Source organism: Balaenoptera acutorostrata, chromosome 16, assembly GCF_949987535.1.
Source record: "Balaenoptera acutorostrata chromosome 16, mBalAcu1.1, whole genome shotgun sequence".
In the NCBI taxonomy this organism is placed as follows: domain Eukaryota; kingdom Metazoa; phylum Chordata; class Mammalia; order Artiodactyla; family Balaenopteridae; genus Balaenoptera; species Balaenoptera acutorostrata.
This window is the reverse complement of record NC_080079.1, coordinates 42,661,432-42,681,172: the sequence shown is the minus strand read 5'-3', so window position 1 is coordinate 42,681,172 and position 19,741 is coordinate 42,661,432. Positions and strand designations below refer to the sequence as shown.

At 36.0% G+C, this 19,741-nt stretch overlaps 1 protein-coding gene across 17 annotated transcripts in view; it reads left to right on the top strand.

The window, feature by feature from the left end:
• The window catches only part of PCDH15 (protocadherin related 15), a 755,972-nt gene that overhangs the window by 638,371 nt on the left and 97,860 nt on the right, over positions 1–19,741 (top strand). For all 17 annotated transcript variants that reach the window (XM_028166694.1, XM_028166693.2, XM_057531449.1 and 14 more), the window contains 2 exons: positions 535–644; positions 2,606–2,746. In XM_028166694.1, the coding sequence (XP_028022495.1) occupies positions 535–644; positions 2,606–2,746 (251 nt within the window). The remainder of the gene's footprint in view (positions 1–534; positions 645–2,605; positions 2,747–19,741) is intronic.

Genomic DNA, 19,741 nt, shown 5'->3' with positions numbered 1-19,741 from the left:
GATCATAGTATTGGGGGCATAATATGGTTACAGTTAAGTAAAATAAGTGAATTCAAAAGAAATATTAATTTTGTGATGCCATCCATTCAAATACATTTAGTACAGTTAAAGTTTAAAGTAGAGCAGGGTAAGGACTAGACTAGAAAGAGACATCTGGAGGCCATTTGCTGAAATATGCTAATATTACCAACATAAAAGCATTTTTCTTTAGCAACTTGAGATAGCAAATTGTATCTACCTATTGCATTCTGTCCAGAAGTTGAGACAAGTAAAATGAATTTTATACAATTTTTGGCAGATAATAAAGTAGTAATATACAGGTGACAAGACATTCTTAACAAAGAACATTTGCATAATTTTGAACATAGTCTGTTAGGGCTGGAGTCTGAATGTGTTAGTTTGTTGTAAAGCTCAAAAAATAGTATTATTCAAATAAACACACACGCACAAAACTGACATATTCTATTGTTAAATTCAAAACTCCATCATGACAAAATGGACAAGAAAAATAAATTATCTTCTCTAAACCTGCAGACCGCCTCCAGTAAGTGAACTTGCAACCAGAGGGACTATGGTTGGTGTAATTTCTGCTGCAGCCATCAATCAGAGTATTGTGTACTCCGTTGTTGCAGGAAATGAAGAGGGTGAGTATATGTTTAGTCTGTGTTTTCATCATAAAACAATAAACTTAGATTTGGAATAAATTTCAGATTTAATTACTCTTCACCCTATTTTTCTAGTAAGATGTGTCTGACTTAAATGTAACTATGTGCTGAATCTGATTAAAAATCCAGTTATATTGACAAATGCTACTTATTTCCCCTAGGGAATACTCAATAGCCAATTCTGAAAGCATTCCCCTCCCCCGAATTAGGGATATTTTAATAATGTGTTCAAAATTAATGCATACTTTCAGCTTTTGGTCATAATCATAGCCTACAGTAGTCTCTTGCCACTGTTCTGTGCCATCCACAGCCCTTACCCCATGTCATACATTACCTAATCCTGAAGAAATTTTAGGAACAGAAATAACTGTGAATGCCCAAAGAGCCACATCCATGGTAAAAGCCATGTACCTTTTGTATGAGTCCTCAAACTGTCAAATCAAACATATAATCAACAGTTGTAAGTAAATAAATAATTTGAGTTTTGTCTACCATCACTCTTCACTGAGAATGGAATGGTTTGCTAACCTGTGGGAATAAGTTCATAACTCAGTTTTTCAATTAGCATATTGATTCTTTGTTTCACCTATCACCCACAGGTTAGTTGTCCTTTGGTTTTCCCTTTTTATGAGTTAAATGGTCTGGCATGTTGTAAGTGGTAAACAAGCAAACAAACAAACAAACTAAAAACCCAGTTAATATACATTTAAAAATCACATGCATATTCAATATTAAACAAATGAACGAATGTTAATGTTGTAAAGCAGTTTGCAAGGAAATTATAAAAGCTGTTTTCAAGTATTTCAGTGACCAACCATTACTGGAAATTACTGCCCCTGCAGCAAGTGCACAATGTAGTACTTTTCTTATTGTCTTTCTTTGTTTCTCCTGTGCTGTTATGCCTCCTCTCCAGATATTACTGACTTTCCTTTTTCCTTGAACTTACAACATCTGACTGAAGCTATGATTTCTGAATCTGTTCTTATAATTTTTTCTGTGATTCTATCTGTTCTTTTCCTTGAAGTTAGCAAAGTGGCTCTACTTATTACCCACACTCCACCACAATGATTCTTTTTACATTCAATTCATTTGCTTATCAATTTATTCAACTAATATTTATTGAGCATCTATCACGTACTCAGTACCTTCTAGCTACTTAGGATAGAGCAGTGAACATAATAGACAGATCCTTGCCCTCATAGAATTTATCAATCCAAGAAGAGGAGATAGTAACAATTATTAAACAATTATTAAGCTAATAAACATATAGTGTTTAGGTAGTGATAAATGCTGTGGAGAAAACCAAAGTGAGGAAAAGACAGAGAGAGTGAAAGAGGTGGGATATTACAAAGTTTGCCAATGTGCCCTGCCCTTCACTCAAATATATATGACCAAATTTATTTTAATAAATAGACTTCAGGGCAAAATATTTTAAGATATTTAGAATAATAAATAATATTTTCTAAATAATCAACATATTAAATTATCTGTTTGTTCCCTCTCACATTCTTAGCAAAACACTAAATCTGCAGGATAATAAGATGCATTAAATCATAAAAAGTGTAATAATCCAATAAGGTCATAAAATAATTGCTTAAACAAAATTAAATGGATTTCTTTAAAACAAAATTTCTAGAAGCATTTAGTATGGTAGAAGATTATGTGTATCTACGGTGAGGGAAATAGTATGCATTGTTTCCCAGATTTAATTGACCATAGAAACATCAAGTTCCAGGAGGATCTCAAAAAAACTTGAATTTCAAAGCATGCATTTAGGGAAACACTGATGTTGATAATTTGGGGAACTGGAACAGAGTTTCCAAAGCCAGCATTTTGTAACTCTTATTATATGTGTTTTAAAATTCACAGTGCTTTTTAAAGAGAATTATTTTCCCTTATAGTGTGAAGAGAGTAACCAAGGAATTGTGTTTTAATTCTAGATAAGTTTGGAATTAATAACATCACAGGTGTAATCTATGTGAATGCCCCTCTGGATTATGAGACAAGGACAAGCTATGTACTTCGAGTCCAAGCTGATTCCCTGGAAGTGGTCCTCGCCAACCTACGTGTTCCTTCAAAAAGTAAGTTGGGGCTTCCCAGGTGGCGCAGTGGTTGAGAGTCTGCCTGCCAATGCAGGGGACACGGGTTCGAGCCCTGGTCTGGGAAGATCCCACATGCCGCGGAGCAACTGGGCCCGTGAGCCACAATTACTGAGCCTGCGCGTCTGGAGCCTGTGCTCTGCAACAAGAGAGGCCGCGATAGTGAGAGGCCCGCGCACCGCGATGAAGAGTGGCCGCTGCTTGCCACAACTAGAGAAAGCAGTCTCACAGAAGCGAAGACCCAACACAGCCACAAATAAATAAATTAATTAATAAAAAAGTAAGTTGTATTACTTAAGGATTTTACAAGAATTTTATGGTGTTTTTACTTATTTTCTGATGAAATACATATGTCTAAATAAAATCCTCAGTGGAGAACGTAGAAAGATCATTAATACTCAAAGATGATTGCCCATTCATTTTAAGATCTGATATATGACAATGCAGAGAATGACTTCATACTTCTTAAATGTCAAGGTAATAACACAATGTTTTCAAATTTTGTGCACAATCTTACTGGAATGCCATCATTATCGGTGTATGTTACACAGAAAACCTTATTCTTAATCACACTGGGTAGTTATGGCTAACCCCTTGGAATGTATATTGTTAAGGAGCACATGATTACCATACATGTCCTGAATTGTGTGGCTTCTGGTACTTTGTATTTTCTTAGAGCAGAGGAAAATGCATCTTAAAAAGAGTGACTAACATTTATCATAATGTTAGCATTATATTTAATTCACACCCATTTCTAGGAAATGAGATTTATTATCCCCATTTTACAAAGACAAGAAAAGATTAAGTGATTTTTTTAAAAAATGTCACTGTCAGTAAATGAAAAGTGGGAGATTTAAGCTATCTTTTGACTCCAAAATGTTTCTTCAACATTTCGGTGTAGTGTAGTTTACCCATACAGTGAACCAAGTAAAAGCCAATTTGTGAAGGGGGCCAGCGTAGATTTTGAGAGATGTTACTGATAATGGGATAAACACTGTTCCTTTCCATCCATTGAGATAGTACTCCTTTGCACGTTAAGCAATCCATCTTTTTGTAACTTAACATTGTCATATATCAGCTGTTATAATGAATGGGAAATTTTTTAAAATCAGGAAAACCTGATTTAATTTAACTACTAGCAGAATAGAGGCCCAGAGAAAGTGTAAATTACAAAACAGAGTATGAAACATTTATATTTTACTCTGGGCCCATTTCTGGACATACTCTCACAGCACTCCATCAATCAGCATCTTTAAAACAAGAAAGAGGAAAAAAGAAGAGACGCTGAGAGCCAGAGCAAGAGTACCCATATGAATGCCAGAGAGAGAGAGAGCACCCCAGCAGGATAAGGGAAGAGTGAGCAAGGTGGGAGTGAGAGGCAAAAGATGTGCTACAGAGTTTTCTGTGTCAGTTCAGCAACTGATGATCATAAAAATAAATCACTCCTGTTCATGTATTTCAAATCTCACTTACGGATCTAATGTAGAGGCCTGCACAGTTGTTTGTTAAAGCACAACCAAATCATTGGAAAAATCAGATTATATACAGTGTGTCTTTGGAATTAAAGGAATTAAATTGTCTTCAGTGATTATGCATCACTTACATAATTGTTTAAAAATAGCAGACCAGTTATTTGAGGTTTTAAAATCTTTAAACTGCAAGCAATTACATTTTTATAAAATATAGAGGACGCTTACAATTTACAATTCAATTGTAAATTGAATTGACTAAACCAGGAGTTGAAAGGTTAGAGTAGTTCTAAATTACATAATGTAAACTACCTTATTGCAAATAAAAATAAATGTAAAAGTTAATTGAAAACCATTTGTCATCTTTCTTTGAAACAAACGGAAAGTTAGAATTAGAAAAAAAAATTTGACAAATATTTAAGTTGTAGACCCTAGCATTTTTCAAGAAATAGCTCTGATTTCTAGGCATAAAGACATACTGATGTTTCATATGTGAGTATAGTAAACTAGTTCTCACTGTAATTTAAATGTAAATCTGAGGCTAATAAAAGTTTAGCTAATACACCCATATATACTTACATGTGCCTTAGTATGCATGCACAGCGAGACCAGTTAGCAAATTCATGAATTATCCTCTCAGAAATGTGTGAAGCTGAAAAGCTAAATGTTAGTTTGTTTAATGCCTAATGCTTTGAATATTTGCTGTTATCGGGTTGGCCAAAAAGTTCGTTCGGGTTTTTCCATAAGCTCTTATGGAAAACCCCGAACGAACTTTTTGGCCAACCCAATAACATTTCATGACTGACTTTTTTTTTTTTTTTTAACATCTTTATTGGAGTATAATTGATTTACAATGGTGTGTTAGTTTCTGCTTTATAACAAAGTGAATCAGCTCTACATATACATATATCCCCATATCTCCTCCCTCTTGCATCTCCCTCCCACCCTCCCTATCTCACCCCTCTAGGTGGACACAAAGCACTGAGCTGATCCCCCTGTGCTAAGCAGCTGCTTCCCACTAGCTATCTATTTTACATTCGGTAGTGTACATATGTCTATGCCACTCTCTCACTTGGTCCCACCTTACCCTTCCCACTCCCCATGTCCTCAAGTCCATTCTCTATGTCTGTGTCATGACTAACCTTTGCTTCTTGAGTCTGAAATACAAACCCATGTAGTATTTCTAACACAGTTTCACTTATTAATGACTGTTAATGGCCTATGATCAAATCCTACCCATTAGCTATGCAAATAATAAGACCGTTATGTAAATTGAGGTTAATTAATTGTTTAAACTTTCATTCCTTCTTCAGAATTAGCTACCCTATGATCTTTAGCTCTATCACATATCATATGAATAAAGGTAATAAACAGAATAAATTTAATTCATTAAAGGATTTTATTATAATTTCTTTACCAAGAATTTATTAATGAAATCATTTTCAAAGTAAGTTTTACAACTATGCTGTAACTGAATTTAATATTTAAAGCAAATTAATAATTAAAATAGAAAAAAATTACAGCACATTTCCAAAATTTGATATTAGCTGTGTTTAAGACATTTTAATCTTTTAACAGGGAACATTTCAAACGTAAATAAAATTACAGACTATTATAATGATCCTCTATGTATCAACTACCCAACTTCGTTGAGTCCTGGGAAATCTTTCATTTACAGTCACACTCCATTATTTATTTATTTATTTATTTTAAACATCTTTATTGAAGTATAATTGCCTTAAAATGGTGTGTTAGCTTCTGCTTTATAACAAAGTGAATCAGTTATACACATACAATATGTTCCCATATCTCTTCCCTCTTGCATCTCCCTCCCTCCCACCCTCCCCATCCCACCCCTCTAGGTGGTCACAAAGCACCGAGCTGATCTCCCTGTGCTATGTGGCTGCTTCCCACTAGCTATCTATTTTACATTTGGTAGTGTATATATGTCCATGACACTCTCTTACCCTGTCACATCTCACCCCACCCCCTCCCCATATCCTCAAGTCCATTCTCTAGTAGGTCTGTGTCTTTATTCCTATCTTGCCACTAGGTTCTTCATGGCCTTTTTTTTTTTTTTCCTTATATTCCGTATATATGTGTTAGCATACTGTATTTGTTTTTCTCTTTCTGACTTACTTCACTCTGTATGACAGACTCTAACTCCATCCACCTCATTACAAATACCTCCATTTCATTTCTTTTTATGGCTGAGTAATATTCCATTGTATATATGTGCCACATCTTCTTTATCCATTCATCTGTCGATGGACATTTAGGTTGCTTCCATGTCCTGGCTATTGTAAATAGAGCTGCAATGAACATTTTGGTACATGACTCTTTTTGAACTATGGTTTTCTCAGGGTATATGCCCAGTAGTGGGATTGCTGGGTCGTATGGTAGTTCTATTTGTAGTTTTTTAAGGAACCTCCATACTGTTCTCCATAGTGGCTGTATCAATTTACATTCCCACCAACAGTGCAAGAGTGTTCCCTTTCCTCCACACCCTCTCCAGCATTTATTGTTTCTAGATTTTTTGATGATGGCCATTCTGATCGGTGTGAGATGATATCTCATTGTAGTTTTGATTTGCATTTCTCTAAGGATTAATGATGTTGAGCATTCTTTCATGTGTCTGTTGGCCATCTGTATATCTTCTTTGGAGAAATGTCTATTTAGGTCTTCTGCCCATTTTTGGATTGGGTTGTTCGTTTTTTTGTTATTGAACTGCATGAGCTGCTTGTAAATCTTGGAGATTAATCCTTTGTCAGTTGCTTCATTTGCAAATATTTTCTCCCATTCTGAGGGTTGTCTTTTGGTCTTGTTTATGGTTTCCTTTGCTGTGCAAAAGCTTTTAAGTTTCATTAGGTCCCATTTGTTTATTTGTGTTCTTATTTCCATTTCTCTGGGAGCTGGGTCAAAAAGAATCTTGCTGTGATGTATGTCATAGAGTGTTCTGCCTATGTTTTCCTCTAAGAGTTTGATAGTGTCTGGCCTTACACTTAGGTCTTTAATCCATTTTGAGTTTATTTTTGTGCATGGTGTCAGGGAGTGTTCTAATTTCATACTTTTACGTGTATCTGTCCAATTTTCCCAGCACCACTTATTGAAGAGGCTGTCTTTTCTCCACTGTATATGCTTGCCTCCTTTATCAAAGATAAGGTGACCATATGTGTGTGGGTTTATCTCTGGGCTTTCTATCCTGTTCCATTGATGTATATTTCTGTTTTTGTGCCAGTACCAAACTGTCTTGATTACTGTAGCTTTGTAATATAGTCTGAAATCAGGGAGCCTGATTCCCCCAGCTCCATTTTTCGTTCTCAAGATTGCTTTGGGTATTCGGGGTCTTTTGTGTTTCCATACAAATTGTGAAATTTTTTGTTCTAGTTCTGTGAAAAATGCCAGTGGTAGTTTGATAGGGATTGCATTGAATCTGTAGATTGCTTTGGATAGTAGAGTCATTTTCACAATGTTGATTCTTCCAATCCAGGAACATGGTATATCTCTCCATCTATTTCTATCAACTTTAATTTCTTTCATCAGTGTCTTATAATCTTCTGCATACAGGTCTTTTGTCTCCTTAGGTAGGTTTATTCCTAGATATTTTATTCTTTTTGTTGCAGTGGTAAACGGGAGTGTTTTCTTAATTTCACTTTCAGATTTTTCGTCATTAGTGTATAGAAATGCAAGAGATTTCTGTGCATTAATTTTGTATCCTGCTACTTTACCAAATTCATTGATTAGCTCTAGGAGTTTTGTGGTAGCATCTTTAGGATTCTCTATGTATAGTATCATGTCATCTGCAAATAGTGACAACTTTACTTCTTCTTTTCCGATTTGGATTCCTTTTATTTCTTTGTCTTCTCTGATTGCTGTGGCTAACACTTCCAAAACTATGTTGAATAATAGTGGTGAGAGTGGGCAACTTTGTCTTGTTCCTGATCTTAGTGGAAATGGTTTCAGTTTTTCACCATTGAGGACAAAGTTGCCTGTGGGTTTGTCATATATGGCCTTTATTATGTTGAGGAAAGTTCCCTCTATGCCTACTTTCTGCAGGGCTTTTATCATAAATGGGTGTTGAATTTTGTCGAAAGCTTTCTCTGCATCTGTTGAGATGATCATATGGTTTTTCTCCTTCAATTTGTTAATATGGTGCATCACATTGCTTGATTTGCGTATATTGAAGAATCCTTGCATTCCTGGAATAAACCCCACTTGATCATGGTGTATGATCCTTTTAATGTGCTGTTCGATTCTGTTTGCTAGTATTTTGTTGAGGATTTTTGCATCTATGTTCATCAGTGATATTGGCCTGTAGTTTTCTTTCTTTGTGACATCTTTGTCTGGTTTTGGTATCAGGGTGATGGTGGCCTCGTAGAATGAGTTTGGGAGTGTTCCTCCCTCTGCAATATTTTGGAAGAGTTTGAGAAGGATAGGTGTTAGCTCTTCTCTAAATGTTTGATAGAATTTGCCTGTGAAGCCATCTGGTCCTGGGCTTTTGTTTGTTGGAAGTTTTTTAATCACAGTTTCAATTTCAGTGCTTGTGATTGGTCTGTTCATATTTTCTATCTCTTCCTGGTTCAGTCTCGGCAGTTTGTGCATTTCTAAGAATCTGTCCATTTCTTCCAGGTTGTCCATTTTGTTGGCATAGAGTTGCTTGTAGTAATCTCTCATGATCTTTTGTATTTCTGCAGTGTCAGTGGTTACTTCTCCTTTTTCATTTCTAATTCTATTGATTTGAGTCTTCTCCCTTTTTCTCTTGATGAGTCTGGCTAATGGTTTATCAATTTTGTTTATCTTCTCAAAGAACCAGCTTTTAGTTTCATTGATTTTTGCTATTGTTTCCTTCATTTCTTTTTCATTTATTTCTGACCTGATCTTTATAATTTCTTTCCTTTGCTGGCTTTGGGGTTTTTTTGTTCTTCTTTCTCTAATTGCTTTAGGTGCAAGGTTAGGTTGTTTATTCGAGATGTTTCCTGTTTCTTGAAGTAGGCTTGTATTGCTATAAACTTCCCTCTTAGCACTGCTTTTGCTGCGTCCCATAGGTTTTGGGTTGTCGTATCTCCATTGTCATTTGTTTCTAGGTATTTTTTGATTTCCCCTTTGATTTCTTCAGTGATCACTTCGTTATTAAGTAGTGTATTGTGTAGCCTCCATGTGTTTGTATTTTTTACAGATCTTTTCCTGTAATTGATATCTAGTCTCATAGCGTTGTGGTCGGAAAAGATACTTGATACAATTTCAATTTTCTTATATTTACCAAGGCTTGATTTGTGACCCAAGATATGATCTATCCTGGAGAATGTTCCATGAGCACTTGAGAAAAATGTGTATTCTGTTGTTTTTGGGTGGAATGTCCTATAAATATCAATTAAGTCCATCTTGTTTAATGTATCATTTAAAGCTTGTGTTTCCTTATTTATTTTCATTTTGGATGATCTGTCCATTGGTGAAAGTGGGGTGTTAAAGTCCCCTACTATGATTGTGTTGCTGTCGATTTCCCCTTTTATGGCTGTTAGTATTTGCCTTATGTATTGAGGCGCTCCTATGTTGGGTGCATAAATATTTACAATTGTTATACCTTCCTCTTGGATCGATCCCTTGATCATTATATAGTGTCCTTCTTTGTCTCTTGTAATAGTCTTTATTTTAAAGTCTATTTTGTCTGATATGAGAATTGCTACTCCAGCTTTCTTTTGATTTCCATTTGCATGGAATATCTTTTTCCATCCCCTCACTTTCAGTCTGTATGTGTCTCTAGGTCTGAAGTGTGTCTCTTGTAGACAGCATATATATGGGTCTTGTTTTTGTATCCATTCAGCCAGCCTGTGTCTTTTGGTGGGAGCATTTAATCCATTTACATTCAAGGTAATTATCGATATGTATGTTCCTATTCCCATTTTCTTAAATGTATTGGGTTTGTTATTGTAGGTGTTTTCCTTCTCTTGTGTTTCTTGCCTAGAGAAGTTCCTTTAGCATTTGTTGTAAAGCTGGTTTGGTGGTGCTGAACTCTCTCAGCTTTTGCTTGTCTGTAAAGGTTTTAATTTCTCCATCACATCTGAATGAGATCCTTGCTGGGTAGAGTAATCTTGGTTGTAGGTTTTTCTCCTTCATCACTTTAAGTATATCCTGCCACTCCCTTCTGGCTTGCAGAGTTTCTGCTGAAAGATCAGATGTTAACCTTATGGGGATTCCCTTGTGTGTTATTTGTTGTTTTTCCCTTGCTGCTTTTAATATGTTTTCCATATATTTAATTTTTGACAGTTTGATTAATATGTGTCTTGGCATGTTTCTCCTTGGGTTTATCCTGTATGGGACTCTCTGTGCTTCCAGGACTTGATTAACTATTTCCTTTCCCATATTAGGGAAGTTTTCAACTACAATCTCTTCAAATATTTTCTCAGTCCCTTTCTTTTTCTCTTCTTCTTCTGGGACCCCTATAATTCGAATGTTGGTGCGTTTAATGTTGTCCCAGAGGTCTCTGAGACTGTCCTCAGTTCTTTTCATTCTTTTTTCTTTATCCTGCTCTGCAGTAGTTATTTCCACCATTTTATCTTCCAGGTCACTTATCCTTTCTTCTGCCTCAGTTATTCTGCTATTGATCCCATCTAGAGTATTTTTAATTTCATTTATTGTGTTTTTCATCGTTGCTTGGTTCCTCTTTAGTTCTTCTACGTCCTTGTTAAATGTTTCTTGCATTTTGTCTATTCTATTTCCAAGATTTTGGATCATCCTTACTATCATTATTCTGAATTCTTTTTCAGGTAGACTACCTATTTCCTCTTCATTTGTTAAGTCTGCTGTGTTTTGACCCTGCTCCTTCATCTGCTGTGTGTTTTTCTGTTGTCTCATTTTGCTTATCTTACTGTGTTTGGGGTCTCCTTTTCACAGGCTGCAGGTTCGTAGTTCCCGTTGTTTTTGGTATTTGTCCCCAGTGGCTAAGGTTGGTCCAGTGGGTTGTGTAGGCTTCCTGGTGGAGGGGACTAGTGCCTGTGTTCTGGTGTATGAGGTTGGATCTTGTCTTTCTGATGGGCCCATCCACGTCTGGTGGTGTGTTTTGGGGTGTCTGTGGCCTTATTATGATTTTAGGCAGCCTCTCTGCTAATGGATGGCGCTATGTTCCTGTCTTGCTAGTTGTTTGGCATAGGGTGTCCAGCACTGTAGCTTGCTGGTCGTTGAGTGAAGCTGGGTCTTGATGTTGAGATGGAGATCTCTGAGAGATTTTTGCCGTTCGGTATTACGTGGAGCTGGGAGGTCTCTTGTGGACCAGTGTCCTGAAGTTGGCTCTCCCACCTCAGAGGCACGGCCCTGATGCCTGGCTGGAGCAGCAAGAGCCTTTCGTCCACACGGCTCAGAGTAAAAGGGAGAAAAAATAGAAAGAAAGAAAGAAAGAGGCTATAATATAGTGAAGTAAAATAAAGCTATTGTAAAGCAAAGCTATACAGACAAAATCTCACCCAGAAGCATATACATATACACTCACAAAAAAAAGGAAAAGGGAAAAATTAATATCTCCTGCTCCCAGAGTCCCCCTCCTGAATTTGGGCTGATTCGTTGTCTATTCAGGCATTCAGCAGATGCAGGCACATCAGGTTGTTTGTGGAGCTTTAATCCGCTGCTTCTGAGGCTGCTGGGAGAGATTTCCCCTTCTCTTCCCTGTTCGCACAGCTCCTGGGGATCAGCTTTGGATTTGGACCCGCCTCTGCGTGTAGGTCGCCTGAGGGCGTCTGTTCCCCACCCAGACAGGACGGGGTTAAAGGAGCAGCTGCTTCGGGGGCTCTGGCTCACCCAGGCCGCGGGGAGGGAGGGGTACGGAGGAGGCGGGGCGAGCCTGCCGCGGCAGTGGCCAGCGTGACGTTGCACCAGCCTGAGGCGCGCAGTGCGTTCTCCCGGGGAAGTTGTCCCCGGATCCTGGGACCCTGGCAGTGGCGGGCTGCACTGGCTCCTGGGAGGGGCGGTGTGGAGAGTGACCTGTGCTCGCACACAGGATTTTTGGAGGCGGCAGCAGCAGCCCCAGCGTCTCACGCCCGTCTCTGGGGTCTGCGCTGATCGCCGCGGCTCGCGCCCGTCTCTGGAGTTCGTTTAGGCGGCGCTCTGAATCCCCTCTCCTTGCACGCCATGAAACAAAGAGGCAAGAAAAAGTCTCTTGCCTCTTCTGCAGCTGCAGACTTTTTCCCGGTCTCCCTCCCAGCCAGCTGTGGTGCGCTAACCCCTTCAGGCTGTGTTCACACCGCCAACCCCAGTCCTCTCCCTGTGGTCCGACCGAAGCTGAGCCTCAGCTCCCAGCCCTCCATTATTTTGAAACAGGACAGAGACATAATATTTCATCTGTAAGTATTTCAATATGTATCTCTTAAAGATAAAGACTCTTAAAACTTAATCAGAATACCATTATTACTCTCCCTAAATTAACAAAAATTCCTCAGTATCAACAGATATCCATTTGATACTTGTACTAAAAATTTATTCACATTGGAATCCAAATAAGTTCATATACTGCAATTGGCTGACAGCTCTTTAAGTCTGTTTTAATCTATAGGCTTCACCATTGTCACTCCTTTTTATCCATCTTCTTATTTATTTGTTTGAGAAATCAGATCTCTGAAACCTGGATTTCGACAACTGTATCTTCAGTGGGTCACTTCATATTTTTCTCTGTCTTCTCTATTTCCTATAAATTGTCATTAGAGCCAGAGTCTTGATTAGATCCAGTTTTTTTGTTTGTTTGTTTGTTTTTAAGAAATCATAGGTGATACTCACTACTTCTTTAAGGAGATACACCAAGTCTCTTTGGCTCTCTCCTCCTGTGATAATAGCAGCCACTGTTAATCATTTCCTAACTATTAATTCCTTCCTTTTATTTCTTCTATATGTATTAGCCAAAATATTTCTATAAAAACTCTCTCAATATCAAATATTTGATTACTCTGAGGTCCAACTCCTATAGGAAAGGCAGAAAAAAAGGTTTCTATTATTTTGCTCACTGTTCTCTTTTTACTTCGTGGCTTTCACCATGATCTTTTTCTATCTTTCATGTTTCTCTTTCTACCTTCTGTCTTTTTAATCTTTCAGGGTAATTTCAGGAATGCTTTTCTAATTCACAGCTGTAGAGTACCTGTTTCAGTTATTTTCATAATGTGTTAAAAATTATTCTTCAGCTTTTAGAAATCTGCTTGCTTTCCTCTGCACTCCCATTTTACTTGGAGACATTTTCTTTGCTTTTCCCCTATTGTACCTGTCCTGCTCAATTTATATTCTGCTTTCACTGTTTTTTCCTTTCTCCTTAGTGTGGAGTTTTGTCCTGCTACTGCGTTCATATTAACTTAGTAGCTTCTTCATTTAGTGTGTGCTGGAAACTTTGAGGTTCACCAGCTCCCAGGGCCAACAGAAACCCTTAGCCCTCTCTGAACTCCCTTAAAAGCAGTTGTTATCACACTTGCAGTTAATACAGAGATCTGGTTTATGTCATTTGTTTTCCTTAGAAGTTCATACTCTGTGATCTGGAGGCTGGCTTGTTGCCTTATTTAGTTGTAGATATTATCTGTAGGTTTTTGGTTTGATACTAGGCTGTTATCCTACTTAAAACTTGATAGTGGGGAGGAGACATAAAAGCAGGAGAATACCCACAAGAATAACTACATGGATTAATAATTTGACCAATAAAGTTCTATGGATGTTGATACAAGATAAAAAAATAAACTTCTGGGTCAGATGCAAGGACCGCATTACTCACTACAAAAGTATTAGCAGGAGTATCAGCTTAGCAATCAGCATAGCAATGCAGCTCCCTAAACTCCAAACCTCATAGGTAGTGTAGGGCCGTTAAGACCTGCACATGAGTCGATTGCACCACAGGAGGGAACTTAGAGGGTCTGCCGCTTTTATAGCAAGTGATAGCAAGTCTTTGTCAATAGGGAGGCATTCCTGCAAGACATTGTCTCGCTTTTTAGAATTGCCAATTGCATGGTATATTTTCTCCCAATATTTTGCTATCCAAATCTCTGTCTTTTAGTAATGAGGAGGATTCAGTAAGATTCAAATATTACCTTGTCACCTTAGTCATTTTCCTCAAATCCCTAAACACATTATCTTAATCCAAGGATATTTGAAATATTTGTTGAATCGGGAATTTTTTTCACAGTTGATGAATTTAAGATAATAGGAACTATATAGCCCTCTCAGGTCTTTGCGCTGTGCTGTTACCGAGTTTAGGATTAAATTTTCCCTCAGGTGCTTTAGATTTTTCACCCAGGACTTCTAGATATATTTTTTCCCTCTCTTAACTACTAACTTTTACCTTTTAAGCTTCATTAATCTTCTTTGGAAGTAGTGGGTAATATAATAAATATATGATCAAGTGAATGAATAAATGATGAATAAAATAATCCAAATTAACAGAAAACATTTGTTAAACAGCAAATTCAACCAACCTTGGACAGTATAGTACTGTAGTATTTACTACTACAAAATATCTATTATGAAAACTAAGTGGACCCATGCAGTTCCAACCCGTGTTGTTCAAAGGTCAACTGTAATTGAAAAGCACTTCCAAAATAAAGTTGCAGCAGGAGAGATCACCAATGCTGAAAGTGCCCCATTGACAAAGTCTGTTTTAAACACAGGTCTGGCCCAAAAGTGTTCAACCATTTCACAATAATGATTAAGTTGAAACTTTCCTGCCTACCTTACCAATCTTTCCTCCTCAATCTGTAATACCAGAGGATGGCAACCTGAGTGTTAAACAAACAGCTGCTAGTAAATAGGTGAAGAGGTAATTAACAAAGAAAAAAGAAATCTCTTACAATCTCTTCTCCAAAGACAGGATACTTTCCAGGAACACATCTTAACTGGGAAGGAAGAAAAAGTTTTACCTTTAAATGAAATTTGAAGTATTGATTAATATATTGAACTAGAGAATCTTTTTTAAAAATCAGTATGATCATAGTACTTTCTATTAACTACATCTGATTATTTTTTTAAATTATGGAATATCTTGAGGTTTTATTCAACAGCAGGAAAAAGATTACCTCAAATCAGCAGGATGAAAGGGAGAGCAGAAAAGAAAAAACAGTCTTTTACAATTAAATTCCATATGCCCATATTAAGCTCACCATTTCAGTGTGGCTGGAGAGCAGAATGTAGTTGAAACATTTTTTTTTCTTTCAGTTTTATTGAGATAAAATTGACATATAGCACTGTAATAAATTCTCTATCTCCCCTGAACAACTCAATCTCTCCTGGGTCTTCAGGATGAAAGTTATTGGTCCCAAAGAGATTTCAAGGAGCCTTATGTCCACGAGAAATTCCACAGAAACTTATATCAATATTTCTGCCACAAAGTCATCACCATTTTTTATCTTATATAAAACAAAAGCAATAATAGATAATGTGCAATTTTATTAGAGCTCAGTTTGATATATGGAATTTCACAATTGAAGTGCAATTTTTCTTTTACAGTAAAATTATAATTATCTTTAAGTGTGGAAGAAAAAACATAGCTTTGTATAAATATATGATTGTGTTTTGATGCAATAACTAGCCTTTCAATCAGGAATAAATGACAGGACAATTAAGATAAACCTTAAACTGGTAATAAAGCAACTCAAATGATATTGATTTCATTTTATGGTTTTGCTTTAGGGTACAAGCTTGTAATACATCTCATTTCCCTGGCTTTTCTGGCTCCAAACAGAAGGTCTGTGACAAATAATGTTAATGACTCTTTACTCATGATTGACTGACTTACAAAAGCATTCCTGATATAACTTAGGTAACAACACTGCAGCATGTTACATGTTATTTTTTCAGTCCTAAAACCCGAGGTATGTTCAAGGCCTTATATTTGTACTATAAATATATGACCACAGTTTTAGAAACTATATTCATACTTTATTACTTTAAAACTTGAGGACTACTGTATGAAAACTAATGCCATAAATCCTTTATGGTATTTTTGTCTCAAACACTCTAAGCATTTTATATAAATACACAGTTGAGACAACTACATTTTTAAAGAAAAAGAAATCTATCTGTCCAAGAAAACAATTTAATTGTGCAAAAAGCTTTGCTTGGAAATGTGATTTTAAAATGGTTATAGACTTTTATTAATACATCTCTGAAGCTAAGTGCATTGAGGCAGTGTTCTTCAATTGATACCAAAAGTGGTTTGTTGAACCGATGACAAAGATGTACAGTTAACCTTTCTAAATTACAGTGTAGATTATAATATGTATTTCTTCACATGTGTTATGCAGAAAAAATCATGTTTCATGAGGAAAACATTTTATATTGCTTCTACTGGCAATTAAAATTAAAATATTTAATAGTCCAAGAGTGCATAAAATGGTTCTCCTTAACTTACATCTAAGATTAAGTGCCAGGACTTAAAGACAGGAGGTATAATTTTCTTTATTCATGAGAACGTCTGTTTAATTATTACAGTTAATTAATTATTTATTTATTTTGCCTTTTTAGTCTGAATTTCAATTGGGATTGGTCTGAATTTAAAATGGGAGACCATTCACTCATTCACAAATATGTTTACCTTATATTCTATTTCTGGGAGCAGCAGTCACTTAATTAATAATGAAGTCCCAAAACTATGCAATAGAAACTCCATGCCTTTTGTTTCAAAAATATCCACAATTTCAATAGTGGCAAACTAAGCCATATTAAATGCACATGAAACTGTGCACAGAAGTGATATCTGTTAAGTCATATGTATTATAGAAATACCAATGTTTCCAGAAATGGAAAGCTTGAGCCACTATCTATACAACATAAAGTTCATTTTAGTCATTAAAAATATGGGAAATAACAGAACATTATGAATCAACTATGTTTCAATAAAAATTTAAAATATGGGAAAAATTATCAGGATTTGCTGCTAAATACATTGTCTTCATTTTGCTTATGAGTACAGTTATTGGCCCTCTACACTCTGTTGTTATATAATTGAGGTCAGATCTTCTCTACAGGGTAAGACAGCACAAGTCTTTTTAATATTTTGCTAAAGATTTAGATAGCTGTTGGATTGATTTTATTTATTTTTATCTCTTATAAAAAATGAAAACCTTCTTTTCTTTTGGTGACATGTTCTATTTTGCCAAGTTTAACAAGAAGCCAAACTTATTGGTTGATTATTTTGAGAAAAAAAAAGCTTCCCATCCATTAACTAGACAAAAGTAAATTTCAGCATTATGTTTAAATAATAGAAAGAAATATGGGGGAGAGTGTCACATAGGAAGATTGTAAATAGGTTGAACCTTCAGAAGTTTTCACTGTCTCAACCTCAGTAGGGTTCTCAATCCTGCTTGGCCTTTCCTAGGTCAAGCTAAACCAGATACAGTGACCTCGTTATTTGTTAATCTGGCAAAAGAGGAGAATTAATGACCCTCCAGGGCCATCTGGCCTTGTCTCTCTGAGAGACTGGCAGAAGGAAAGAGCAAAAGACTGAGTTTGAGGGAGGCCATTTATTTAGTGAATGAGAGAAAGGAATAGCCATAAGAGGCCATGGAAAAAAGGAGTAAAATTTGTGTAGTGATGATTGGTTAGTCAAACGAAAGAAGGCATTTCAAGAAAGGTAGAAAATGGCAAAAACTGCAAATGTTACAGATATTCAAGGAAATGTATGACTAATAAAAATATGTTGGATGACACTTACTTGGGATACACAGTGATATAGCTAATACCAAATAAATAGAGAAGACCTGCATGTGGATGAAAAGGAAACTATAATAGATCAAGAATTTCTTGGTTAAATCTACACAATGGACACGATTTAAAAATTTAGTGTATTCTTATTAATACTTATATTTTATGAGACATGCATTTCAGTTTAATTTACATACTATATAAATGTAAAAGCAGAAACAGAATTTTATGTTTCAAACATAAGAAACATAAATTTAGCCTGTCATTCTTTTTAACCATTATTCAAAACAAATCTAGTAGTCATTCTCCTGAAGCTAATTCATTTTTTTTTATTCCCAGGAACTTTTATAAGTTCAATTAATCAGTCTCATTCCTGTTTTTCTCCCTCTTGGTATCTTGTACCTAATTAGTTCCCTATGTAATATCTTAAAAATAATTACAGACAAACAATTTAAGGGAAATCATTATTTTAAATGCTGTCACTTTCTATTTTGAAAGTTTGTTGCCAGTTATTAATTTACGGCATATTCTTGCCATCAAGATTTCCTGATAGAGATTGCTATGTTTATATTTTATTAAAATGCGCAAGACACTCTATCCAGTCCAGCAGCTCAGTTTCATTTATGGAAGATTTCTACTCGATGATATTCCATAAATGTTAAGATATACATGAGATTAAAAGAGGTAAATGGAAATTCTGTAAAAAATATTTATTAAGAAAAATATTGTAATTCAGAAGATTTACCAATGAAACATCTCAAGATAAAAAATAACCTTAATAGAACAGCAGAGAAAAAGGCAGATATCTAAAAATCTAATATAATAAATTGTTTAAGATTCCTGAATTTGGTATCAGGCAGGCCTGGGTTCCAGATGCATCTTTGATTTTTACTAACCTTTCTAAGCTTTAGAATCTTCAAGATTATATCAAAATAAATACGTCTGTACCTCTTAGGGTGTTTGAGAATTTTAAGCAAAATGATGGCTGCAAAGCACTTACCTTATTAGAACACTGTAGACATCCAATAAAAAAGCTATAATAATAATTATTATTATTGTTTTATTATTATTACTAGCTGTGATATGTTTGAGTGACACTTAAAAATATAGCAATCACATACTAAAAATGCTTCATTTATTCCTGTAGATTATTGTATACAAAGGAGTCCACATGTTTCTAAGCTCTTTGTGTAAACAATGGTTGTAGGCTGTGACATGTTAGGAACACAGTCATGACATCTTTTGGAGTCTTTAGATTTGAGTACCATTATCTTGATTGACAGCCAGATAATGTAAGTACAAAAATAGACAACATTTTTCCCAAAAAGAATGGTCAGAATAATGTAATCATCCATGACAACATAGGGGAAAATATGCTAAAATATAATACTTAAGTTTTGCAACACTAAACAGAAAATTTGCAGTTTATAATGTCTTTTGGTACCTTGGGATGGAAAATCCAAACTTTTTCTGTAGGTAGGGAGATATGTTCCCCATTCTCTGATGTGGACTAAATTGGTCTTTCCACCTGTACTTGGAACAGTTATTTGGTTGGAAGCAACAGGAACCACCTCTGACTGATTTATACTAAAAAGAACTTCTCAGTAGAATACTCTGTGACTTGTACAATCAAAGCAAAAGCTGAATAAGATCTAAGAAAGGACAAGAAAAGAGATAAGCTTCAGCAATCTTAGTCAGAAACTCAAAACACTGCTTTTGGGCGCAGTATCAAGACAGCTGGGATCATGGACTTTGAAGCTCAAAGGTCAAGTGTCTGAGGGGGAGAATCTAATTAGCCTGGGTTGAGACATGTACCCCTGGCCAAGTGTGGAGTGCAGAGCACTGTGATTGACAG